This window comes from Trichogramma pretiosum, unplaced genomic scaffold (assembly GCF_000599845.2).
Source record: "Trichogramma pretiosum strain Unisexual culture from Peru unplaced genomic scaffold, Tpre_2.0 scaffold41, whole genome shotgun sequence".
Classification (NCBI taxonomy): Eukaryota; Metazoa; Arthropoda; class Insecta; order Hymenoptera; family Trichogrammatidae; genus Trichogramma; species Trichogramma pretiosum.
In genome coordinates this window covers 642,713-668,656 of record NW_019640824.1, presented here as the reverse complement: position 1 = coordinate 668,656, position 25,944 = coordinate 642,713, and the positions used below count along the sequence as shown (strand labels likewise).

At 35.0% G+C, this 25,944-nt stretch overlaps 3 protein-coding genes and 1 long non-coding RNA gene across 4 annotated transcripts; 3 read left to right on the top strand and 1 right to left on the bottom strand.

The window, feature by feature from the left end:
* LOC106656735 (TWiK family of potassium channels protein 7-like) lies at positions 1–16,159 on the top strand. Its single transcript, XM_023463256.1, has 5 exons — positions 1–1,115; positions 1,458–1,740; positions 9,379–9,584; positions 9,687–9,957; positions 11,363–16,159. The coding sequence occupies exons 1-5, from the start codon at positions 705–707 to the stop codon at positions 11,704–11,706; spliced, it is 1,515 nt and encodes a 504-aa protein (XP_023319024.1). The 5' UTR covers positions 1–704; the 3' UTR covers positions 11,707–16,159.
* A 3,067-nt stretch (positions 16,160–19,226) lies between these two features.
* Positions 19,227–20,714, top strand: LOC106656610. Its single transcript, XM_014377674.2, has 7 exons — positions 19,227–19,475; positions 19,532–19,654; positions 19,719–19,836; positions 19,898–20,159; positions 20,230–20,328; positions 20,394–20,484; positions 20,574–20,714. The coding sequence occupies exons 1-7, from the start codon at positions 19,302–19,304 to the stop codon at positions 20,712–20,714; spliced, it is 1,008 nt and encodes a 335-aa protein (XP_014233160.2). The 5' UTR covers positions 19,227–19,301.
* Positions 20,715–21,071: 357 nt separating this feature from the next.
* LOC106656609 lies at positions 21,072–22,589 on the bottom strand. The gene is made up of 7 exons (XM_023463236.1): positions 22,310–22,589; positions 22,131–22,253; positions 21,950–22,067; positions 21,627–21,888; positions 21,458–21,556; positions 21,302–21,392; positions 21,072–21,212 (listed from the first exon to the last, which is right to left on the bottom strand). The coding sequence occupies exons 1-7, from the start codon at positions 22,481–22,483 to the stop codon at positions 21,072–21,074; spliced, it is 1,008 nt and encodes a 335-aa protein (XP_023319004.1). The 5' UTR covers positions 22,484–22,589.
* A 1,546-nt stretch (positions 22,590–24,135) lies between these two features.
* On the top strand, positions 24,136–25,944 carry LOC106656670. Its single transcript, XR_001339488.2, has 3 exons — positions 24,136–24,870; positions 25,441–25,661; positions 25,784–25,944. It is a non-coding gene; the product is annotated as an uncharacterized LOC106656670 (long non-coding RNA).

Genomic DNA, 25,944 nt, shown 5'->3' with positions numbered 1-25,944 from the left:
ACGAGGTCATTCTAGTAAATGTTTGAGCAACCATTTAGCAATGGATGGCATGAGCACTTTTTCACCGGCTAGCACACAGATTTCAGGGATCTATATGTGCGAGCTCAGAAAACGATAGCCTTGAACTGCTCAGTCTTTATAGTTAGTCATTACCTCCTTTAAGAAAGACAAAGACTTTCTGTAGATTCAGTTAACGTTTCTCCTCCGAAACAGTTTTCATAATAAAAATTACTAAGTCATGCGAGCTGATGTGTAGGTCATCGTCCTAAAAAGGTTACGCTTGGCTGGCAGCCACTGGAGACAATTCGGTCGCACTGGAGCACCAGGGCAGCGAGCTCGGTCAACTGGCCTTGGCGCCGCCAAATCCGATTACAGCGGATAATCATCATCAACATCATATACAAACTACAACTAGTAACAAGCTGCAGAGACACGGCGAAAAGCGAGTCACGTTCCGCGAGCATCCCGTTGAATTGGCCCAGTCAAGCTCAGACTCGTGCGACGTCTGCTTTTCCACTTACTTTGTGGTCGATCCTTACGAGCAACGCACACCCTCTGCTCATCAACAGCAAGAAGAAGAAGAAGAAGAGGAGGACGGATTCAGACCTAGCCAAAATTGTCAGCAGCACAGCCCTTACCAGGAAGAGGAAGAGGTGCATCAGGAAGTGGTTCAGCACGAGCCCGGCTGTGCCATCGCTGTGGCCATGGATAAAGACGCTTCTGGCAATCCCCGGGTTGCCGGCTGCTACAGAGCTTACGAGGGTCTCAAGAACGCCAATAATGGAAACACGTCTTCGCTCAAACGTCCGAATAATGTTACGGCGGGTCCTGGAATCGATCACGTGCCCAGTTGCAAAGCCGTGCAGATGCAGACTGGCCAGGTTCGTTGCCTTTGCTTCGGTGGCGCTCCTGACAAAGCCAGTCGGCACTCATTCCTCAAAGGCTTCCTCATTAACCTCGCCATTTGTGCACTGCTAGTACTTTATACTTTAGTTGGTAGTTTCATCTTCTTGTATCTGGAGCGTTCCGAGGAATCTCCCGACCATCAGATGCTAGCAGCGACCATTCCAGGCTCTGGCAGAGTTAATATAAAAAACTCCACTTGGCTTAACCGGGTAAGTTCATTCAAATTCTTTTTCGATATTTCTTTAAATTTTTATCGAATGCACGGCATTTCGCTTAAATTGTTCGCTTTAAAGTTGGTGACTTTTTGGTCACCGGTAAATATTCTATGAATACCATAGGAGACCATTTTCTTAAAAATGTTTATGAATTTTCACTCAATATTTTATTGATAGGCGCTATGGTGTCCTATTCGACTACTAAAAATATCCTATTCGTAATGGAAGATAAAGTTTCTATTTAAGATAATTTTATTCTTTGAAATTACGTTGATATAAAACGTTACTGTATATAATTATTTTTCATTGCATTATTTTTGATTTTGACTTTTTCAGATAAACGCAGCAAGAACTTTGACTGTTGAAAATTTATGGATCACGACAGAAAAATTAAACATATTATACCGTGAAAATTGGACGAGACTAGCAAACGAAGAATTGACTCGCTTTCAAGAGCAGGTGGTAAGAACGTTGACGGACAGTTTAGGGGAGCAAATACCACCCATGCATGCAGGCACCAGTGGCAACAGTGACGATGTCATCGGTGAAAAAATAGTCAAATACGAGTGGAATTTCGCTCGGGCTTTTCTTTACTCGCTGACTGTTCTCACAACAATTGGTGAGTTTTACAAATTTTTATGCTTAGTGAGACTTGTCATTTTACGAACTAAATGATAAAAAGGGCGCATAAAGTCTTTCAAATCTATAATAATGAGAAAATTACTAGATACCCATGAGATTCACCCTAAGAAAGAAAAAACTGTGTTTATCTATTGCATATAACTATTCCCGAACTTTGATTGGATTTAAGATCATCGTAAGCCTTTACGCATATAAGAGCGTGTTAATTTTTCAATCTTAGAATTTATTTTTTGTGCCAAGCAAAATCAAGGTATCTCTTGAGCAAAGAAATTAGTTTTTTTTCAATCACTAGTTCCATCAGTCGTTATCACAAAATTTTCAAGACTATGAGCGCTACTTTTTCATCTTCAAAATGTTCAGTGTGCTAGTTTCTAAAATCGAATCGTAACTACAGCATTCATATCTATTTAGCTGACTAATTTCTCTCTCTCTTTCTCTCTCTCTCTCTCTTTGCGTCTGTTAAATGTAGCTGCTCTTTACAGCTTGGAATTTGGTTTCGTGAGCCTCATGTTTCAGCTGCTCATAGACCTTTATTGTTAAACAAACTAAATACCATTCTGTTACTTTGGCGTTATCTATCTTCCGCTCCTATCACCTAGTTCACCTCTTCTCTCCACCTTGTCTGCTTTACCCTTCACTTCTATGCACGACAAAGTTTTCCTTTCCTTTCTGTACGATTTTCTCCTACTATCGTGTACAAGCTCGTTTGTATCAGTTTGCACACGTATTTAAATTCAAATTTTCGATGTCTAATAATGTCTAGTTTTCGAGCAACCTGATCCCTTCTGTTTGACAAGTACCGTTGGAAAAAGTATATAGATATAAGAAATGAAAGCAATCCAATCGACGGCGATGAATTAAGACTTTGCGATTAAAACGTTATAGAAGCGAATAGTCCAAGTCGGACATTTTTTCACGTAGATGTCGAACACAATTAAAGACGTTTCCGTGAGTAACACATTAGTCGATTGAGTGTTCGAGCAGTTAAGTCATGGGTTAATTTAGCTGGTTTGTCGTCTGCTAATTCTAAAAAAAAATAGCCGAAAAAGTGTCGTTTTCGCGTCTTACAATCCAAAAATATTGAAAGAAAGACTGATTGACCGACTTTTGAGAAACCTTCAGAAGAGAGAAAAGTTTGGTTTTTATTTGTTTATTATCATTCCTGGGAAGAACTTTGATTTTTTTCGATAAATTATAAAAATAGTTCAAATTTGTATGCATTTCCATGCAAACCCGTGTAAATTTTAGGAAAATTTAGTTACATTTTTTTCGAGATTTTGGTTGGTTTAGGTATATAAGAGTCATGCCATTGGAATAGAAAGATCAAAATCAATCGATGTTATATCAATTTTTTTCGCAAAGTTTGCTCGGGAACCTCCTCAATACTCATCATACCTATCCGTGAACAAAATAATTCATAATAGTTTACATGTGATTACTACAACTATTAAATAATCGATCTGCTGCATGACTATACTGAAAAAAATTTTAAGAGTCCTTCTCAACAAAAGTGGACAACTGGATCCGAAAAAGATATTTTGCTGCCAGAATAAAAAAATTAGCGAAATTTAGCCTTGAAATATAGACCAATAATTTTGCTGTGGCAGCAAAATATCTTTTTCTGATCCATCCGTGCACTTGGAATAGTCTCTAAGATTTTTTTCAGGGTAGCTCACGTTTATCAAGAACATAAGAACTAGTACTCCATGCATAACACGCTATCTAGTTTCCGAATTTGAATTAGCGTTCAATATGTATTAAAAATTACAGAAAAAAATTCAACCAAGGAAAAAGACTTTGAAGTCTCACTTTTAGTGTTTAGATTATCTGAAATCTATCTATTTATATGAAAGCAGCAGAAGTGAAACTTCAGAGTACTTTTCCTAAGTTGAATTTTCTTTCTGGAATTTTATTCAACATATTTCGATGTTTTCAATCAATTAAATTGAAAGAAGTTTCAATTCTGATGGCTGTCCATAAAAAGCTAACTTCATATTTTAGATTTACTCCAATTTTTAAGATATTCTTTTCATTTGAATGTTAAAAAATTATTAATTCAATTTTTTATAAATACTTTTTCGGTAGGTTACAAAATTCGGTAGCAAGTGTTGAGGCCGTTGACGCGGTCTTTAAATTAAAAATTTGCCCTAAGACTTCCCTTTTTTCGCTTTATATGTGGGTATACTATTTTATACCATTCTAACTTAAAAATCGCACCTTTGTATCGCAATGATACTATAAGGTATGCATGCAACTTGTATGAATAAGCTTTTTCCGCAAAACTCAGTACAGCATTCACCTTCAGCTTGTGCTGCATTCACTCGATTTGTATAAAAAGCATATCCACGCCCATTGCAGAATATATTATTTTATGGATTTGGGCAAAAAACATGCTTAATTTTACTCCTAGTATAAAAATTATTAAAATTGTGACCGAAAACTGCACTGCATTTTGCGCCTACTTAGGAAAAAATAATTTTTAATTCGGAACTGCATAAGAAGAAGAGAGAAAATTCTTGAAGACACTACGAAAAGGAATAATCAGAGAAAAGAAACTTCAATAAGTATCATGGAATTGTTATTTTTTTTCTTTACTTCTTTCTCAGGGATACATAAGTATAATCTATATACTAATTTACAATAATCAAAATTTTTCAGACGTAACGTTCGGTGTCTTTAAGAAAAATGACAATGAGTATAACAAAAAAAATGAAGCATATCGATAGATTAAATAATTAATCATAATTACAGTCTCCGTTGCTGGGTCTATGCGTTTTCGCCCTCACGTCAACTCGTATGACAACTTGACACGAGACAATTCGCCCTTGACAACTTGACGCCGCGACAAGTCGACATTAAAAGAAAAACAAAAATAAGTAGATGTAAACAACAATTTTATTAATAATGGAAGATTAGCAACAAAGTAATGTTACTTAATACTGATACAAGTAATATCGATCGCCAACGAAAATTAAATTTTTTTGAAGTCGAGATGTCGCCAGGTCGAGCTGTCAAGGGCGAGTAGTCGCACTGAGCTATCAAAGGTAGACATGACGTGGGGGGAGAATTGACGCGCTCCCGTGAAAATGTCTGTTAATTTTGGATTTGTATTTATCAAAATTATCATTCGAAAACAACGTACGCACTCAAACCTCAGGTTCGAGAGTTTTGATTAAGGTCAGATTATTTCGCCAAGACCATTATTCGCATAAATATAAATAAATACACGTTAGTCTTGATGGGACAATTATAGATCAAAGGGTAGAAATGCTAAAGCAGTACATTATTGAATTCCCTTGAACTAGACCAACTTCTATCATTAAGTGTCTCTTTGCAATTATGAGCCATTTTAGTACTTTATGTGCTGCGGTTTTTAGGAGTCGAATTTCCGCTAGATTCAAAAATCGATTGGTTACTTGGGTACTAAACACTTGGAAGATATAATTTTGAAATCGAATACAAAGATCCGAACCACCTATTGATGCTCGCAACAAAAATATGATTGTTCTTTACTCATTAAACAACAATTCACCCGTGAGTTATCCATGTAGTATACGTCTCAGTAATTTTGTTTCGAAAAGTAAAGGGATTTAAAATAAAAAACATGAATGTATTTTAATCGTGACAATTATTACGAAACATCATTACAATCAAAAGATTTTCAAACTAATTACAATATCTATACGTTATATGTAAAAATGTTCATTAAATAAAACTTACGATTCGCTGTACTACAAAATTCTATGAATCGATTGAAATTTATCTCAGTTGTATTAAATCGTGTCTAGTATTATCGGCAAAAGCTTTAAACAAGATGAAAAAAATACTTCGCTAGGAAAAATATTTATAAAAAAGTGCTCGTAATGGCATTGTAGAAGTAGCACAGTCCCAATCATAGTACAGACAATCGCTAAAGTATTATATTGAATGGCTGTATCACGAGCACTTGAAAAACGAGTATGTAAAAAAATAGAGCGACTAGCAAGAGTAGACATGGATTACATCAAGAGGCTGAGTAAAAAAAGGAAGAAGAGGAGTAAGTCCAATTACCATAAAAATTAATACTTCCTATAAAATAGCCTTGCGCTGCGCAAACTCCTTTCCTAACTTATTTATATTCGCTTCGATTCCGGGATCAGAATTTAATTATTGCGGCTCGTATAAAGTTAGTAAAATCGCTCGAAAGTTTCTTGTGTTTGTATATTTAATCTCCGAAACCCGATGTTTACGTAAATAACTGAATTTTCTGAGACACATTCTCATCTACATTTGTACCACTCCGTTCAAGGTTTCATTCCATTTTTTTTCATCAATCTCTACCTCGCAAGAAGAGACATTTTTATGTATTAATTTATCTCGAAAGTGATTTAAATATAAATTCAGCATAAACGAACTCAAATAAAATGTACTGTATTTTTTATGGTGGTAATTTGCGTTTAAAACCAAGAGTATCTTCTTGTTCATGAAAGCTCCCCATACTTTTCCAACATGATCGGATAAGAAAAAAATCGGATACAGTGTTACATGTATTAATTTGTACTCAACCTTTGTCCCGATTTTACATCTCAAATTGTACATAATACTACAGATACCTTATCAAGAGTTACAAGAATAAGCGAACGAATTTAATAAATATATAAATTATATAAAATATACTTTAGGAATGAATCGAAAATAAACATGACCAACCTCGTATTAGAAGGTAGGAACCTTTTTTTCAAAATGGATACGTTTTTTTTTACTTCTTATCTCTGTAAATACAAATGTAATCTTTGTATTCAGACATTTCTCAACGATTCATAACATGGTCTCAGTAACTGATAAATTACTTCGTTTACAAGATAGAAAACAAGTGTAAAAGTAAGTCTTCTTGACTTCTTATCTCGTACTTGTCTGCATGAATGCACTGCCGCCTGACGCAGCCGTAGACTTACACCACTGATTTATCACACAGACTCTCAAAGTAAAACTAGTTTTTTATGAATCTTCAGCTTGATAGTCTGCTTAATCGTGCGTTTATTATATTTAACATTAAAGCCAATGATGTAGAAAACAAACTTTCGCTCTGTTGCGTACGCTTCACCTACTGTGAGCTAGTGATAATTCTATAAATCATGCAAAATCTAACTACGTGGAAGCTCTAAAAGAAAATGTTTATGAATCAAGAAAATTTTAATTACGAATATACATATATAAGTGACCGTTTTTTGAAACCTTAAAGTATAATGTATATAATGTATAATATATTGCGACATGATCAAATAAAAACACATTTGAGCCACTTTCATCTTTGATGTCAGTTTTCATTCAGATCTAAACGGATATATCCAGCAACTACTTAAAATTGTTGAAAGAAAAATTTTAAGCGAGAAGAGTACTATTATTCACTACTACTATAAGTACTATTATTGTCAACAATTTGTTAATGCAGAATGAAGAGTTAAACAAAGAAATGATAACAGCAAATTCTGCATTAGTTTTAATAAACTCTCAGAATGAGTGAGAACTGATTGCAATTAGTTTTATTTTGATCTAATCAGTTTCATGTTTTGTCAACCATTCACATATATAAATGAGATGTTGGAAAGGAGTTTCACGTATTCTGATAATTTCACGTGCGGTTTAACAAATTTATTATACTAACAACGTTCTTCGGTTACCTGCAATTGCTTTAATAATGATAATCAGGATTGTAGCTGCTTTTATGAGCTTCAATGTGCACCAATAACAGTTTTAAATAAGATATTTCCAATTCTGCGTTTTCACACCAGTTCCTGTGCATACGTACAAAACTCGATCAACAATCTTTTTTTTAATTGTGCTTCAGTGTAAAAGTATGAATATAAGTGTCGGTCGGTCCTTCATTACCGCATTTTTCTTACAGTATGAGATGCAATCTGCTTATTTGAAAGTGAACAGTACATTTTAAAAAAAAGAAACATATTAATGGCATATGATTTGGCATATGGTATATGATAGCATTTTTCTGTAATTGTTTTGTAGATGAAGGTCATAGTTGGCTTCGATTCGATTTTCACTTTCATGTTTTATTTGTAAAAAGAAAATTCTAAACGATCCAGAGCACTCTGCAATTTTTATTTCTCCAAAATTCGGATGATATCCACAAAAAAAGCTCTTTTGTAATGTTTCTAATTTTTGCAGGAAAATTTTTCTTGGGAATTCGGCTTTATTAAGATAATATACCGATATAGTGTAACGATAAATGTTGCGTGAATTATAAAAAATTTTGTGGTTCCGGGTAGAGCCGGGTCCAAGATTTCTAAGGAGTGAAAAAGAGTGCACAGGCAAACAAAATGATAGGTGTGAGAATAATTACAATAAATCAATTACAATTATTAATTGAGTTGGTTGATACAGCCGTGCTCAGGAAAGCAATATTCGCCCAAAACTGGTGAATGCGAGTCGGCAATGCGCGAGAGAAAGTCGATAATGCGAAATTGGCACTTACAACATGGTTACCTCCGACTGTGATTCTCGCTGCCCACACCCAGGACGTTATATCACAGGGTGTGCACACATTCGCTCACAATTACTGTGCTTCTTAAATTCGAAAGAAATAAAATCAAATCCAATTCAACAGTGGCATTTGTTCATAATTGTCACGTGATTACAGCGGGCTACAATCTATAAGTAATTTCGTACCAAGAAGTGATTCGCTAGGCATCAGAAGCAAACTGTACTGTCCTCTCACTTTATCGCTCTCGCTCTCCGTAATTACCCATCTCGCGAGGATGATGTGCCATCTCTGGTGCAACATAGATGTCCTATCCTCGTAATAATATATTAACGTAAATTATGCAGCTGACATCACGCTATAAGATAAATTCTTTGAAATAAATGTGTTGAAACGTTAATGTTGCCAAGTGTATTAATTGTATAAGCTTTAATTAATAACATGTGTGAGTTAATTGTAATAACGTTATGGCACGAGTTTAGAAAACCAGTTCGGTGAATGTGATGGATACGCTTTGATGCAACAATGAGCAAAGAGGACCCTTTTAGTATAGTGCTATAATAATACATTACCCCACGGGTGTGGGATTTCTTTCTTGCTGAAAAAGCTTTGTAGCACAAGTTGCATACAATATTCCAAAACTAGTGGCAAAGTTGCGATTTTTAGGTTATAGGGCTATAAAATAGCTTAAGATACTAGTGTACAATAATAAAATACAATACTTAAGTCGCGCGAGAGGTTACTTCACCGTACAACAGTGGACATGTTTAAGTAACACGCATCATAATATACGCATCATACTATTTTAATTTTTTGAAGAGTGTTAGGAATAAATATTTATATCCAAAACTTGACCGCTCAGGCTATTTGCAGATCTCCCTAATTATTTCACTGTTCACATGGTTTTTCAGTGAAATTTTAAGACATAGTAGCTCCTAATTTTCCCTTTAATGGACCCACGTTTGTATTTTTTTCGAACTACAAACAATTAAAAATAAATTATCGTTTTTCTGTTTTTGCTTTTTAATTAATTATCTATGAATACTTGAATCAGTCTCGAGCCTTGCAATATTGATTTATAATTTTAACTTTAGAAATAATTTCATTTGATGTTTACATTGAAATAATAACTGTTTACAGGTTACGGTAGCATAGCTCCACGTTCATCGGTTGGAAAGCTTGTAACCATGGGCTACGCATTCGTTGGCATACCTTTGACATTGATTTATCTTTCGTCAGCTGGGGGTCTACTTTCCCGATGCGCTCGTGGTGTATTCACGCGGGCCCTGTGCTGCTGCCTTTGTTCAAATTGCGGGTACTGTTGTTATGATGAGAGGCGAATGGAGGTGAGTTTAGTATGTGTTAAATTCCAACTTACCTATATTATTTTTTTAATTTTATGTTTGTTGCATTGAAATTGCTATGTCGCTGATAATTCGCATTTACAGGAAAAAGAACGCCGAATGAGGAAAAGGCGTCAGCAAGAAGAGCAGCAACTGCAGTTGCAAGAACCCTTTTACGTGAGAGCCAATGCGTCGCAGTATCCAAGTTCGGTAGAAATTAAAACCAGTCCCAAAGATGAGGTATTAAGTCTAAGCTCTGGTGACCGACCTAATGTCACCATACTGGCACCTATTAGTATTTGTCTCGGCGCTATGTTTCTGTACATTGCCGCCGGTGCTTTCACGCTCCATAAACTCGAAGGCTGGTCTTTCGTGGGTAAGATTTTTTATAAAGGTTAAATTAGCTGCAATCAAGATATTATTTATGTAAAGTAAAATAAGAAATAATTACATTTTTTGTCAAAAATTACATGCATAAAATTGAAACCGTTTAAAAAAGAGAAAATCTGATGAAATTCCAAAAAACATACATGTTTGATTCTTTCGAATTAGCTAATATTGTAAAATGTTATTATGAAACTATTTTAAAAAATCGGTTAGATATAAAACTTCTTTAAAATTACATGGAAACTTTTTCAGCAAATTTTATTTTTCATTGCTGATCAAATAAATATATCACAAGATAATAAATTCTTCTTTAAGATAACGTGAGACTCAATTATTTGTTATTACATTAAGGGGACCGACCTGTGTTGAAAGCTTAAATTCAGCTTCAGCTAAAAATAGCTGTATAAATCGAAATAGTGGACATTTTTTTTATCTGATAATAAAATATATTCATTAGACACCTGATTGACAAAAAAAAACTTCTACCCAAGCTCTGAAATACCTATTTCATCACTTTTTTCATAAGACGAAATGTTGTGTTATAAATCACTTGCCGCATGATCTTGAAAAGAGTTTTTCATCAATATTGATCTAGGGGGTCTCAAAATCTTCAGAAAAGTACCCTTATCCACCTAAGCGGAGCAGAATTTTGAAAAATTGCGTACAACTTTATATACACGTCAAAATGTGCCAATTTTAAATGCTATATTTAAGCTCTTGGAAAAGAAACAAACTTTTTTTCTCAAATTCTGCTCCTCTCAAGTGGATGAGGGTACTTTTCTGAAGATTTTGAGACCCCATAGATCAATATTGATGAAGAGCTCACGTCAGAATCGCGGGACAAGTAAATCCAATTATAATATTTAGTATTATGAAAAAATAGATGAACATATTTTACTATCACAAAAAAAATTTCCACTTTCGATTTATATAGCTATTTTTTGAATTTAAGCTTTTAACACAGGTCGGTCCCCTTAATTAATTTCTTAATTATTATTTCTACTGTAACATATAATATAATCGTAGCTACGCAGTCTCGGAAATAAAGTTTTCTTGAAAAAATATACACAATTTATACGCAGTTGAAACATTTTGTGAAAAAAATATTTCAATCATTAAACATTTTTTTCTTTCATAATATCTTAATATAAATCACAAGTGGATACGATTCAAATGAACTTTTTTTAAGTTTAAGTACTATAAGTTTTTAACCGTTAAATACCGGGGATAGTCGATACCTCAAGCATTTGAGAATTAGACATGAATGTTGGTATAAATAAAAAATCATTTTTTAGCAGACAAATTTTTGGTATTTAAAGGTTGATATATTTATTAAGATCTTCAAGATTGAATAAAAGATAACGAATTAACATAGAATTAAAAATATTTTGCAGATGCAAGCTACTTTTGTTTTATGAGCTTGAGCACGATCGGTTTCGGTGAATTGGTACCAGGCTCTTATCCGATTCTGCCGAAAAAAAACAGCCAAGAGCGCAATGCAACTGTGTGGTTCTGCTCTTGCTATATAATGTGGGGAATGGCACTCACAGCCATGTGCTTCAACATACTGCACGATGAAATTGTACACCGGTTATCACATCAGCACGATAAGCTGAGTAGCGTTGCCGGCAGTGCCAGAGGAACCATCGGTAACAATAGTGACCCTGTCAAGTCGAGCACTATTAGTGTTCAAGATGAAATGTCAGCCGCCCACGACCCCTACGCTATTAACTCGTGACAATTTCCTGCCACTAATCATTACGGCTGGAGTGCATCTCAACAGCAGCAACAACAACTTCAGCAGCAGCGTAGCATTATTACCGAGGAGAACATCTGCTTAAATGATCCTCCAGGCATGTTTGAAAATGAGATCAATATATTAAAAGACTCATTCAACCAGGTGGATGTAACTCGCGATTGTAAGCCAATACTTAATTTAGAGGACCATCTACGTCCGGTTCCTCCACCTGCGGTCTATACTCTTCCCGAACTCGATGAGGAGCTTGATGAAGAAAATACCGAAATGTAAATTAATCAAGCGCTTACGGTCCTGCTTTTTTTCTTATCATTTTGACTTTAAAATTTTTTAATTGAAAATTAATAGAGTGAATGAGTACTTTTAGTTCACAGGTACAGGCATAGATTTTAATGCCTTATTATTAAGTATTAAGAAATCACTCATTATTATGTTTAAATTATTTTGTATATGTCATGTATATTTTAATCTGAGGAAAGTCATCTCTACAGTGATTTATAAAAAAAAAGGTACTCTCAAATGATTTATTTATCAAATAAAGTTAAAAACTTGTATCGAATCCCGAAAAACAAAGAAGAAGAAAGACGCAAGATCTTGATCGGAAATATGTAAGAAAAACGAAATATTTTTTGTGTACAGGTATCGTAGGGTGCAGCAAAAAACCCCTATTTTTTAAAATCGCTTTGTAATAGTATGAAAAGTTATTCTTTTGACATAAAAAGAAGGTAGCCTAAAGCTGATCACTGACAATTAGGTTTTTCAACCTGACCAACGAAAAAATGCTGTATTTTACTCTTTTAAAATTTCAATTTAAATATGTTAAACAAGAAGAGTTTGTGGGTCAGGAGTCCAAATTTGGCTCTGTCTATTCCTCTGGGCGTTAGCGTTAAGCCATTTTTTAAAGATTTTTCCTTTTTTTAGTCTTAATTTTGATTAGCTGCCATCGATTGATTAGTATTTGTTTACTAAATCGGATTCGGGAGCAACGAATCCCTTTATTTTGAGTGTATTTTTTTGCGGGGTTAAACGCAAGGTCCATACGCAAAGCTCGGACTGCCTCAACAATATATCATTCAATGACCACTATTTTTCACTAATATTATATTCGGTTCTAATAGTCTTATTGAGACGAATAAAAAAGGGAAATCTTTGTCTTTTTGTGTAAAATTAGATGAAATAGAATTGATTCTGTAAATATTTAGGAGTTATATAGTTAGGAGTTATAGCCATATAAAAAGTTATTTTGATTTGATTTTTTTTAGTTTAAAGATGCCTAATGTTTACCTCGTGCAGAATTTTTTGAGACCATATTAAATCTTCGCCGCTTTAACTCGCTTTAACAAAGAGATTCATGGCTCCCGAATACGATTTAGTCAAAAAATGACTATGATCATCTAATCAGCTAATGATCAGCTAATCAATGTTAAGAGTAAAATAAAGTAAATTTCTTTTAAAAAATGGCCTAAAATACGTCCGGAAGAATATCCAGAGCCAAATTTTGACTCTTGACCCATAAACTTTTGTTCTGTAACACATTTTTCTGCCCTTCCAATGGGTAAAAAAATTAGATAGGTGATTATTAATATATTCGCTCAAAACGCGGTTAAAAGACGGAAAATTGTGAAAATGAGTAAAAAACAGCATTTTTTCGCTGGTTGGGGTGGAAAAACTTGTTTGTCAGTGATCCGCTTTAGGCTCCTTTCTTTTTATGGTAAAAGAATAACTTTTCACACTATTATAAAGCAATTTTTAATAATAGGTGTTTTTGTATAGTAGTATGTCTATACATTAAATGTCTAATGTGTTATTTTTCAAAATTGAGTTTTTGAAAAAGATATCTAATATGGTTAGTATATCATGAAAAATTATCTCCAGAGCAGTTAAAACTTTGAAAAAACTTAACCCGTGCAACCAAATCAAAGTATGTTTTCTAGAATAAAAACTAGTTTTTCGATGAATGCAGCATCATTTTGTTACCAGCACTGGATGATATGCTAGTGTAAAAATTTAATACGTCCAAAAGCGCTTTTTGATAAAAAAATAATGTTTTTATTAATAAAAAAATCGAATAAACATGAAAATATTGACCTCTTATTATAAAATTCTGGTAAAAGTCGTAATACGATTACTATGCATAAAATAGGAAAAACAATAAAAATAAAAAAGACTACAAAAATCTTATATTCGTTTGTTTTTCGATATTCAAAGCAGTAAAGCAATATTTTTGGGCATTGAGAAGCTTCTTTAATGTATCCAACTTATCAAACTAGTATATTAAGCAACTTTTTACGGTTTCCTGAAATGAATTTTTTGCTCTGGTTTCACAACTTGACATTTTTCAAAGTTGAAAACTCTCTGGTCATGGTATTTTATGCAAAAAATGTACTCTGCTAAAAAATCAACTTTGAAAAATAAGGGATACCTTAATGTGTAAGAGTGTTAGATATTTGGCTACCGACTAGTGCATCTGAAATTATTCATCGATTTTTTTAAAGCAAATACGGGTAAAGTTACTTGTCATGAATTTTGTTTTTTTATTTTTTCTCATTATTACTACTTTTATTTCCTATTTCTTTGTGGACAAGTATAAGCAATCTTAATGTACATTAAAGTTACATCACTCTCCTTGGTGAGATGAAATAAAAGTACCAGTGTACACATCTGCATTTAATGTATTCGAAACTTTTTGATAATAAAAAGATAAGTGCGTGAGTACCATTGTAAAAGTAATTATGTGTGTTTTTCAGATGGTTGAGAAATCTCCAGACCTCTGAGTAAGAATCTCTAAATTAATGTACATAAATGTAATACGTATGAATGTGAAAATAGGATTTGTTCATTTGGTTTTACGTGGGTGATGATCAATTAACATAAGTGAAATTAAATACATGCCTATTATTTTTTGATTTAACCGGTAATAAAAAAAAAATATAATCGGGGTGATGATATGAAAAACTATGGTCCCAAATTATATTTCATCGTATTTTGGAAAATTGTCCAAAATTATGTGTTCGACCGAGCTGATATTGATAACAGCAAAGTGTTTAAAAATTAAGTTATGTATTTTTTGTAAATATCAAAAGTTATCGCTATCATTAGAAATTTAGCCAAAAATCATAAATAAAAATCATTATAAATATATTTAGAAACTAAATTAATACACTAATATATGCTCATTGTTTTTTACCAAAGCTGTATCTATCATAACATTTTCTAATATCTATAATAAAATCCTAATGGTGTATCTTGCATGTACGTGTCCTGAGTAGATAATTGAGAAAACTGTTTAAATGTATGCATCATGTGACATTTTTATTAAAATTCTAGAAAAAATTTCTTGTTAGCAGGGTTTTGAATTTTTCATGAGATTTTTATACTAATTATGAAATACACGATGTTCGTGTATATAATAAAAATATTTTAACACTTACCTCTTTCTATGTGGCAAGTGTGCGAGAGAGAGAGAGAGAGAGAGAGAGAGAGATGGCGAGTGAGAAATAATTCTAAGATTATTTAAAATCTGTGTAATATCATTCAGGGTGTTCTGCTACAAATTATTATCCACTCATGAGCGTTAAAAGATTTTTTCCGAATCAATCTAAAAGTATGTTTGCATTATACACGAGAGCGTAAGGTCAATTGAAGTACTGGAATCAATATGAAACGTCAAAAATTTATTTTCCATTAGAAATAATACTTGAAACTTTAGGTGGTATGTATTTGTGATTTTATTAACTGGATAGTTTCAATTACAAGCCAGTAAATTATAGATCATTGTTAGAATGAATTCAAGTTTAGTCGCTTATTAAAAATTTTGATTTATCCTGAAACTCTTACAAAAGTAATCAACACCTTAAAACTTGTTCTGTCTAAACGACAATACAATAATGAAATTTACAGTTAAAAAACTCTTCGAGTGCGTATTTACTTATTACTTTGTTTTCAGTTTAAACCGCAGATAAAGTGATAACGTTCATACATGTTATGTACACACAATGATATGAACTATGAATGGGTACGGAAGGTTTAGCGAAGCCGAGCTTGACAAAATATTTTGAAGCAGAAATATCAGGAGCATAAATAAAAAATCTCGCATGTTTTCGATTCAGGCGTGATGGTTATTCGTTAAACGTATTCTTACATATACGTGTAAAAATATATACGCATATATAATAATAATATACATACGTAAAGAATTATATATACTCGTGTGATTAATATTGCGCGCTTGAGAAGGATGATGCGTATGATAATTTTGCTAACTTGTATATAAGAATTATCTCAAGTACATTTAAGTTAATACGTGAATGAGCAAAAAATAAAAATAAAATAAATCAAAGTCCTGATGTAAAATACTATATTGTATACACGTCTGTATAATCGTTAATCGAGTAATGTAAATCTCAAAATATGATAAATAAATGAAAAAACTTGGTTAAGTTAATTAAACCCGATATATTTTTGTCCTCATCAACAATAATTCATTATTAATAGTAACAAAAATTCATTTTAAAAATTTCATAGTATATTACTGCCCTAGGCCGCGGCGAAGCCGAGGCCGATAAACACGTGCTCTGGGGCTTTCTCTTTTCGCGGCATAGGCCTGTATACTATTTTTTATACACAGTGGCCCAAAAACAGCTCTTCTCGTTTTGCGCAGCGGCCGAGAAGTAGTCACTTTCTGGCCGCTGGTATGAAAAAAATTATAATGACGACAAAGGACCGAAAATGAAAACAATCATTTTATTACTTTGATGAGCTTAAAAAAGTAGTTATTTCTATTTCTTTTAAATTTTTTATTTTGCATGAAGCGGCTTAATACTATAAATAATTAAGACGGTTATTTGAGCTTGGTTAATTTTATTTATTGACCTGAGCTCTTCGACGTTTGAAACTCGACTGACTAACCAACATACATTTTTGATTGTTTAATAAAAATAACAATTGAAAATGATAACTAAAATGACGCACCACATGAACAGAGCCGCCACACCACCCCCCTACGCAGTAACATAAAAGAATATTAATTAGAGGGTGATAAATTAAAACAAAGTACAGGGCGTAAATTACTCGATGACTTTTTAACATCATTAATAATCACTCGAGAAACGTGATTAGTGAGATCGTTCAAAATGAATGCCGGCTTGACGCGGTCAATGGACACATACACAGGTTTTCCACGAATCTTGAGAACCATCGTGTCTTGTCGGTGCGATGTAACACTTCATAAAGGCCACCGTATATGGAGTAGAAACCAATGCCTTGAAATTGCAATCGTCTCGTAAGAAAACATATTTGCAATGCTGAAGCTCATTATAATCAAATACGTTGGGCTTGCAATGTCTCGAAGCGGGCTGAGGCTATAAATGTTCGAAAATTAACCGCAAGCGATGCAATAAATCGGATAAATTGTAAAATCCGTTAAAGGTGCAAAGGTTGAGCTTTTGAACAGTTCGTCGGGTAAACACAAAGTCTCGCCATAAACCAGCTTTCTGGAAGTTGATGATATGTCTTCTTTAAAAGCTGATCAGATGCCAAGGAGAACCAACGGAAGAGCTTCGAACCAATTACCGTTGTGATGAGCTATAAGAGAACATGAGCTACAAGTGGCCGTCGCTGGCCACTTGTCGTCGCCTTGGTCAAGGATGGCCCCTTGACCTGTTGGTGCTGCTGCACTCACGCACGCGATACGCACAATCGGGCGGCAATCCGTTGCCGCGTACAAATGAACCACGTGGAGATCCGGAACGCAACACCGCTTCACGTGTCCCGACAATCAAGCCCGTCCGAAGGCGTACACGCGAGTCCAAGTCGTCCGTACCGCACGCACCCGCGACATTCGGCGCTACTCGTTCACGTTAGTGCGGGTCGTGCCTCAGGGTACACGCACTTGCGACGTACGGCGCGATCAACTTAGGCCCGACGCGACTTCTCGCGATTTCGGGACCACGTCGATGTGGTCGTTTCAGCGTCCGAAAACGATCTCGCCTCGATGCTCACAGTCGCGCGGCTCGCAGGAGTGAATCGATCACGTGACCAATTCGTCACCCTTGCTCCAAAATATTCTATTGCATCATGCGGTTCGCGACATGCCGTATCCTCACTCACACATACTCGCACACACATGCGTCTCGCTGCCACTGCTGCGTGGAAAAACATAAGTCAAATGATATTTTTCACAATAGTCTGGCTGAGGTGGCGAGAGAGCTGTGACGGCGTAACGCAACCGTCACAAGCTTGATGCCGAAAAGCTTCGCAAAATCTGCAAACATGTGAAATGTAAATTGACCTTCTCTATCTATTGTCAAAATGTCCGGACAACCAAAACGTGAAATCCAAGCATGTAAAAAACCATTGCAAACAGATTCTTTCGAAGAATCTTTCAAAGGATATACCTCTAGCTAATGCATGAAGCGGTCAATCATTATAAAACAATACCTGTAAGAGCTTACGAGAGGCAATGGGCTCATAAAAACAATGTGCACATGAGAGAATCTCTGCGTAGGCTACAAAAGCAATTCAACCTGGTATGTCACAGGCGATTATCGGAGATTAAACGCATGTACTGTGCCAGACAATAGAAGACCTGCTACAAGAGAGTCCCGGAAACGTCTTCTCAACTGTGGATCTCCAAAAAGCGTTCTATCAAATCCCAGACGCCGAAGAGGACATTGAAAAAACTGCCGTCAAAACTCCCTTTGGCCCATTCGAATTTCTCGGAACTTCTCTCGGCCTGAGTAATTCTGCGCAATCCATGCAACGCACAATGAACCACATCTTGCGAAACCTACAGTTCGCCAAGGCATACATAGGCGACATTTTCGTCGCATCATCGTCGCATGAAGAACACCTCATACACCTGTGGCAGCTTTTCACCACGCTCAAAGAAGCGAATTTGAAATTGAACCAACAGAAGTTCACCTTTGGCAAACGAGAAGTTTTATACACGGAAAAGTGATGGATTCATGAAACATTAAACAGAAAAATATTGCACTACGAAAGAGTCTGATGCTGAACGTTTTCGAGTGCATGATAGTGTGACATTTTTAAAAAGCTGCAATGGCTAGAAAATTTGGTAGATACTGCGTAGCACAGTGGAGATTCGAACTCACAAATATTTATGTATTTTTTAAGTTTTTTAGTCTGTGGTTTTATGAACAGTTCAAGCCGAAGTGATTGTCTCTCTCAGTGTGAAGAGAGAGCAAGCCAAAGGAACAAAACAAACAAACATCGGTAACGTAGTAACCGATCGAACAATATGAAAATAAAATCAATAAGTTAACGCAGTTTATAAGCCGGGAAACTGACTCTTTTATTCATTGCCCGTCATGTATGGTGCGTACGAACTGTCAAAAGTCAATGTGAATAAGAATTTTTTATCGCTTGCTTATTGCTTAACAACAATGCTTAATTGCTGGTTATACGCTACGAGCACGTAGTTTCGAGTCTATAGTCCGAATGGTAGCATTGAGCACACTTTTTTAGTGCCTCAAGTACGAGAGGATCGTTGGACTTGTTGTTTGTCAAAAATCGAAACAAAATTTCTAAAACGATTAGTCGCCGATCAAAATCGAATCATGAGTGAGGAAATAAAACTAAACGAAGTCGATGACTTCTTCGACTTGCATTACTTTTCGATGAATAAAAAATTTCAAATTTTCTGTGGTTTGTGGCCACTAGAAACTGGATATATGAAGTACTTTAAGCAAGGCGCAATGGGTGGGATTATAATCGCCAACTTGATTTTATTTGTATGTATCACAACCGATTAAAGAGGCAAACGAAATGATAAAGGTATATTTTGTAGCTTCATGCATTACGTACATTTTGCGGCACTAATTTGGATTTCTGCTGCGAAAACACGGTTGGACTGGTTTACTGCATAACGTCATTCTTCAAATTAGTTGGCATATCGAGTGCCGGAGGCAAGGTAACTCACAAAAGGTTGCACCTTCAGGATAAGTGATCGTATGTGATTGATAATATTTTGACAGTTTACAGGAATTTACAAGATTATTGCTAGAAACTGGCGCGATACAACCGATGAGATTGAATACTCAATACTGGAAAAGTATGCCCGAATCTCGAAAATGTTGACTCGCTTATACATTGGTATGCATTCATTGTATCATCACATGCATGAATGACGATTTTGTAAAAATCATCTTTCCAGTTGCGTTTCTGATGACCGGTGGAGTCGTCACCCAGGCTCCGGCATTTCCCCTTCTACTGAACTACATAATACCGCTAAACGAGTCTCGAAAGGCAGTACCCATCGTCAACACGGATTACAGCATCACGCCTTATACGAGGTTCGCCCATGAGTGGGTGCATTGGTCTTTTTCGGCGATCGCCATCGCCGCGGTTTTCATTGCCATCGACGCGACCTTCGTGCTCATCGTTTTTCAGATTCTCGCGACTTTCGAAGTTGTCAAGTAAGTTATGAGTCGTTAAAAATTCAAATTTCTAAATGGTCAAATCGTAACGTTAAGAAATCGTTTGTAGGCAGAGAATCCGTCAAGCGAGTTCAGTTGAAAATGAAAATTCTGAACAGTCATATGGAATTTTGGTAAAGGCTGTGAAATTGCACAAGGATGCTATAGAGTTGAGTTCAGTCGAATGTGCTTTTTCTACAAAAATAAATATATAAATAATTCACTTTTTCATAGGTTTTTAACTTTATCCAATGAGGCGAATAGTTTGCAATTTTTGGTCGTACTGGGGGGTACCATTTTTAATATTAGTTTCGGCTCATTAGCGGTGAGTATCGTAAAATATTTAACAAATCACGTTTTAAATAGATAGATGTAAATTAAATGAAATTTATTTACGTCAAATTAATAAATCAGATTTTGTCTCGCTCGGACGCTTATGCAGATTTTGTTCGAATAGGAATACTGCAATTGGGTTATCTGTTTCAATTATTAGTTTTATGCTTGCTTGGTGAGCTCATCATAAGTTCCAGCTCTGAGTTATTTGTCATTCCGTAAGTAATAGTAATTGAAGATACATGTGCCGTAAGCAATACTTTATAGCACTGCTTGGCATAATTTCACATTTGTTGCATGCTTTTCGGTGGCATAAGTCGCTCATTCTGGCACCACGTCGTTTGCATCACAGTCGTTACCAGAACCTGCGACTTATGACTTGGAAAAGGGAGCATAATGTACTATTATGCTCCCTTTTCCAAGTCATAAGTCGCAGGTTCTGGTAGGGAGTGCGATGCAAACGACGTGGTGCCAGAATGAGCGACTTATGCCACCGAAAAGCATGCCACAAGTGTGAAATTATGCCAAGCAGTGCTATAAAGTATTGCTTACGGCACACGTATCTTCAATTACTATTACTTACGGAATGACAAATAACTCAGAGCTGGAACTTATGATGAGCTCACCAAGCAAGCATAAAACAAATAATTGAAACAGATAACCCAAGGTAAGTATTCCTATTCGAGCAAAATCTGCATAAGCGCCCGCGCGAGACAAAATCTGATTTATTAATTTGACGTAAATAAATTTCATTTAATTTACATCTATCTATTTAAAACGTGATTTGTTAAATATTTTACGATACTCACCGCTAATGAGCCGAAACTAATATTAAAAATGGTACCGCCTAGTACGACCAAAAATTGCAAACTATTCGCCTCGTTGGATAAATTTAAAAACCTATGAAACAGTGAATTACTTATATATTTATTTTTGCAGAAAAAGCACATTCGACTGAACTCAACTCTATAGCATCCTTGTGCAATTTCACAGCCTTTACCAAAATTCCATATGACTGTTCAGCATTTTCACTTTCAACTGAACTCGCTTGACGGATTCTCTGCCTACAAACGATTTCTTAACGTTACGATTTGACCATTTAGAAATTTGAATTTTTAACGAATCATAACTCACTTGACAACGTCTAAAGTCGCGAGTATCTGAAAAACGATGAGCACGAAGGTCGCATCGATGGCAATGAAAACACAGGCAACGGCAACCGCCGTGAAAGAATAATGCACCCACAGATGGGCAAACCTCGTATAAGGCGTGATGCTGTAATCCGTGTTGACGATGGGTATTGCCTGTCGAGACTCGTTCAGCGGTATTATGTAGTTCAGTAGAAGGGGAATTGCCGGAGCCTGGGTGACGACTCCGCCGGTCATCAGAAACGCAACTGGAAAGATGATTTTTACAAAATCGTCATTCATGCATGTGATGATACAATGAATGCATACCAATGTATAAGCGAGTCAACATTTTCGAGATTCGGGCATACTTTTCCAGTATAGAGTATTCAATCTCATCGGTTGTCTCGCGCCAGTTTCTGGCGATCATCTTGTAAATTCCTGTAAACTGTCAAAATATTATCAATCACATACGATCACTTATCCTGAAGGTGTAACTTTTGTGAGTTACCTTGCCTCCGGTAGTCGATATGCCAACTAATTTGGAGAATCCCGTGATGCAGTAAACCACTCCAAGCATGTTTTCGCAGCAATAATCCATGTTAGTGCCGCAAAATGTACCTAATGCATGAGACTACAAAAAATACTTTAATCATTTCGTTTGCCTCTTTAATCGTTTGTGATACATACAAACAAAATCAAGTTGGCGAGTATAATCGCACCCATTGCGCCTTGCTTAAAGTACTTCATATATCCAGTTTCTAGTGGCCATAAACCACAGAAAATTTGAAATTTTTTATTCAACGCGAAGTAATGCAAGTCAAAGAAGTCATCGACTTCGTTTAGTTTTATTTCCTCACTCATATTTCGATTTTGATCGGCGACTAATCGTTTTAGAAATTTTGTTTCGATTTTTGACAAACAACAAGTCCAACGATCCACTCGTACTTGAGGCACTAAAAAAGTGCGCTCAATGCTACCATTCGGACTATAGACTCGAAACTGCGTGCGCGTAGCGTATAACCAGCAATTAAGCATTGTTGTTAAGCAATTAAGCAAGCGATAAAAAATTCTTATTCATATTGACTTTTGACAGTTCGTACGCACCATACATGACGGGCAATGAATAAAAGAATCAGTTTCCCGGCTCATAAACTGCGTTAACTTATTGATTTTGTTTTCATATTGTTTGATCGGTTACTACGTTACCGATGTTTGTTTGTTTAGTAGTTGTTCCTTTGGCTTGCTCTCTCTTCACACTGACAAAGACAATCAATTCGACTTCAGCTGTTCATAGAACCAGATACTAATAAACTTAAAAAAATACATAAATATTTGTAAGTTTGAACTTATTTTCTAAGCGAGAGACAGCTTGATTGCTCCGTTCTAAAGTCGGGGCCCCAGCCAATTCTCGAATGAATTGTGCTTGAATTTTCTTATATTTTCTTATTTATTTTGTTGTTGTTCGTTATTTAAATTTATAAATAACTAGAAATTTTACATATAAAAGAAATATATAGGACAACATCCTGGGAAGAAGATCCCGTGACATTTTTGTACCATGGCATTTATTCTATTTTATTGGATATTTTACAGTATTACATCATTTCTTATCACTAAAATAATCAAATTTTCAAAACTTACACTGAACTTCACCTCTAAAATCTTGGTAATTAGTGGCCGAGGCGAAGCCGAGGCCGATAAGCACGTGATCTGGGGGTTTTTTTCGCGGCATAGGCCTGTATACTATTTTTTATCTACAGTATGCTGAAAATCGCTCTCCCCGCTCTGCGCAGCGGAAGGGAAGTAGTCACTTTCGGGCCGCTGGTATAAAAAATAATTTTTGTGGAGCAACGTTCACCCAAGTACGTGCGTGAAAAACAAAAAGAAAATATTCTTTCGTTTTATTTGAAGAATATTATGGCCCGCCTGCGGCGCCAACTTCGCGCGGCGGCGGAACTTCAGCTTTCGCCTCTTGTATCTAAAAGTACTAATCTGGTTAGTACGATAAAAAAAATAAAAAAATTTAAAATTAGAAGTTATTACAAATAAGTTGAAAAATTGTTTAGTATTCTCGACCTAGAATTTAAAAAACCAATAATCGATTGTAAAACCCAATGCAATAGTACTTAAAATATGCTGAAAGTATAAGCTTCAAATTTAGAAGGTACTGTTATAATGTTGTGCGCAACAAATTTTAATCTAAGATAATACAGCTAAACCCCGATATCTGCGGGGGTTACGTTTCGAAAGGGTGCCGCAGATATTGAATGCGCAGATAACGGGGTTATGCTGTGCACTATAACTGTAAATGAATGAATTGATTGTCGAGTACCTACACACTCAGCACAAAAGAGTAAAATTCGACCTAAAAAAAAAAAAGATCAGTTTACTTTTGAAAAGAGTTCTTCTTACTCTTTTTTGGGTCGAATTTTACTATTTAGTGCTGAGCGTGTAGGAAATTTTGAAATAGTGTATAAGCATATTAGTGGAGAAAATCGCGTGACGTTGCCAGATGTTGTAAGAAAATTTAATATTTTATTAGATTACATTGAAAAAACATCTTTTAGTTTGAATGACAAAGAAGAACGAAATGAAGAAAATTAAAAAGTAATTTTTTCCTCACAAGCAGGAAAACATAAATTATTGTTCCATTACAAAAAGTTCAATTGAATCTACAGCATATCATTAGTGCTCGATCCTTGAATCTAATCTATTGGCTTAAAACAGACTCCTTGGGGACGAGAAATGAAAAAAGAAAGCTGGAAAAATAAGAAATAAAAATTCGTGTCAGCTTTAGAAGGCTGTTCCCAAATTTAACCACAATGCCGAGCCTCTAACTAAAAAATAGTTAATAACACAATTTTCATGCTTATCACCCGGATCGTAACAGTTAATGTTTATTTTAAAAAATTTTTAATAATATTCAATTAAAAATATACAAACAATGGACGTTTCGCCGCTTTATACGCGACCTTATCAGGATTGAAAAACAAGCGTGAAAAAATTAACCGAAGTTTATTTCAGGTTCAATGAAAAATTTAGTTTTTCTTCTTTTTGAAAAATTTTTTCATGCAAGCAAACACAAGAAATCGATCAATATTTAAATGTTAATAGAGAAAATCCAAATACGGATATATTGGATTGGTGGAAAAATCACTAAAAAAAATATCCAGTTTTAGCTTTAGTAGCCAGAGATATATTATCCATTCAGACAAGGTCTGTCCCAGTAAAAAGGCTTTTTTTCAGAGGTAAGCCTGATTGTAAATAATGTAAGAAGTTCTTTAAAAGATCAAAATTAACTAGAACTCCTCTGCATAAATAGATGGATAAAGGCCTCGCTTAAAAACGAAATATGCAAGGTTCCTTTGTAATTTTTATTTAAATACTGTGTAAGAACTGTTGAACATTATATTTTGTATACTTAAATAATTATATTTAAATTTCAAATTCTTAAATAATTTTCACTATTAAAAAAAATGAAACTTCGTACTTTTTTATTATACCGAACCTATGCACGATAATCGATACGATATTTCTTATAATAAAATATTATATTTAAAATATTATAGATACCGATACGATATTGAAAAATTATATTCGATACAATATTTCCAACCTTTTTAATGGCGATACACTCAATATACCTTGTAAGCATTATTTCAAACAAACAAATAATCCTTACCGTCAATTTTTTACGTGTAGCAGAAAAGTCGCGATGTCATACTTAAAGTTTACGAGAAATCGATCCGCGATAGTATTATTGGAAATAAATTTCAAGTGCATCATGTGAATTTTAAATGTTATGTTCTGTTTTCTAGATGTGGATGACGGTGACGAGTATCATGGTGACCGGGAGATAGAAATGATGGTGCCAATGTGATGGGAATCGTGGCATCGAAGTGACGGAACTCATAGGGTCGAGGTGACAAGGATCATGGTGGCGAGGTGACGGGAATCATGGTACCCAGGTGACGAAGATCGTTTGGACGTCATACCGTTGAAGAGGACTTGCAAGAGTCGATGGTGCAAAACTTCTTTAGTAAGTATAAATTTACTATCGTGCGTTTTAAAATATTTTTGTAAAGTTGTACTCATTTTAATATTGTTCCTAAATTAATGTTACTGAGAGGAGTTTCGTTCAAAATATTTCTTCTTTTCTAGGTCCATCGACGTCTCTTCGTTTTGGTAGGAGAAAGTACGAAAAGAATCATGAGAAATTCGACTTATCTCCCAATTAATACGGCAAAAATTCGTCAAAGTTTATGCAGCTGCAGCAATCGCCAGAAGTATTATATTAGAGTTAAACATGTAAAAGCTTGATA

What these genes read in the sequence shown, in the direction of transcription:
- LOC106656735 (XM_023463256.1), top strand. Translation starts at nt 705, where the DNA reads ATGGATAAAGACGCTTCTGGCAATCCCCGGGTTGCCGGCTGCTACAGA. An exon ending in GACTGTTCTCACAACAATTG is followed by an intron (nt 1,741 to 9,378) that starts GTGAGTTTTACA and finishes AACTGTTTACAG; the next exon opens with GTTACGGTAGCATAGCTCCA. An exon ending in ATGATGAGAGGCGAATGGAG is followed by an intron (nt 9,585 to 9,686) that starts GTGAGTTTAGTA and finishes TCGCATTTACAG; the next exon opens with GAAAAAGAACGCCGAATGAG.
- LOC106656610 (XM_014377674.2), top strand. Translation starts at nt 19,302, where the DNA reads ATGAGTGAGGAAATAAAACTAAACGAAGTCGATGACTTCTTCGACTTG. An exon ending in TATCGAGTGCCGGAGGCAAG is followed by an intron (nt 19,655 to 19,718) that starts GTAACTCACAAA and finishes ATATTTTGACAG; the next exon opens with TTTACAGGAATTTACAAGAT. An exon ending in GCGACTTTCGAAGTTGTCAA is followed by an intron (nt 20,160 to 20,229) that starts GTAAGTTATGAG and finishes AATCGTTTGTAG; the next exon opens with GCAGAGAATCCGTCAAGCGA.
- LOC106656609 (XM_023463236.1), bottom strand. Translation starts at nt 22,483, where the DNA reads ATGAGTGAGGAAATAAAACTAAACGAAGTCGATGACTTCTTTGACTTG. An exon ending in TCGCCAACTTGATTTTGTTT is followed by an intron (nt 22,254 to 22,309) that starts GTATGTATCACA and finishes TATTTTTTGTAG; the next exon opens with TCTCATGCATTAGGTACATT. An exon ending in TATCGACTACCGGAGGCAAG is followed by an intron (nt 22,068 to 22,130) that starts GTAACTCACAAA and finishes ATATTTTGACAG; the next exon opens with TTTACAGGAATTTACAAGAT.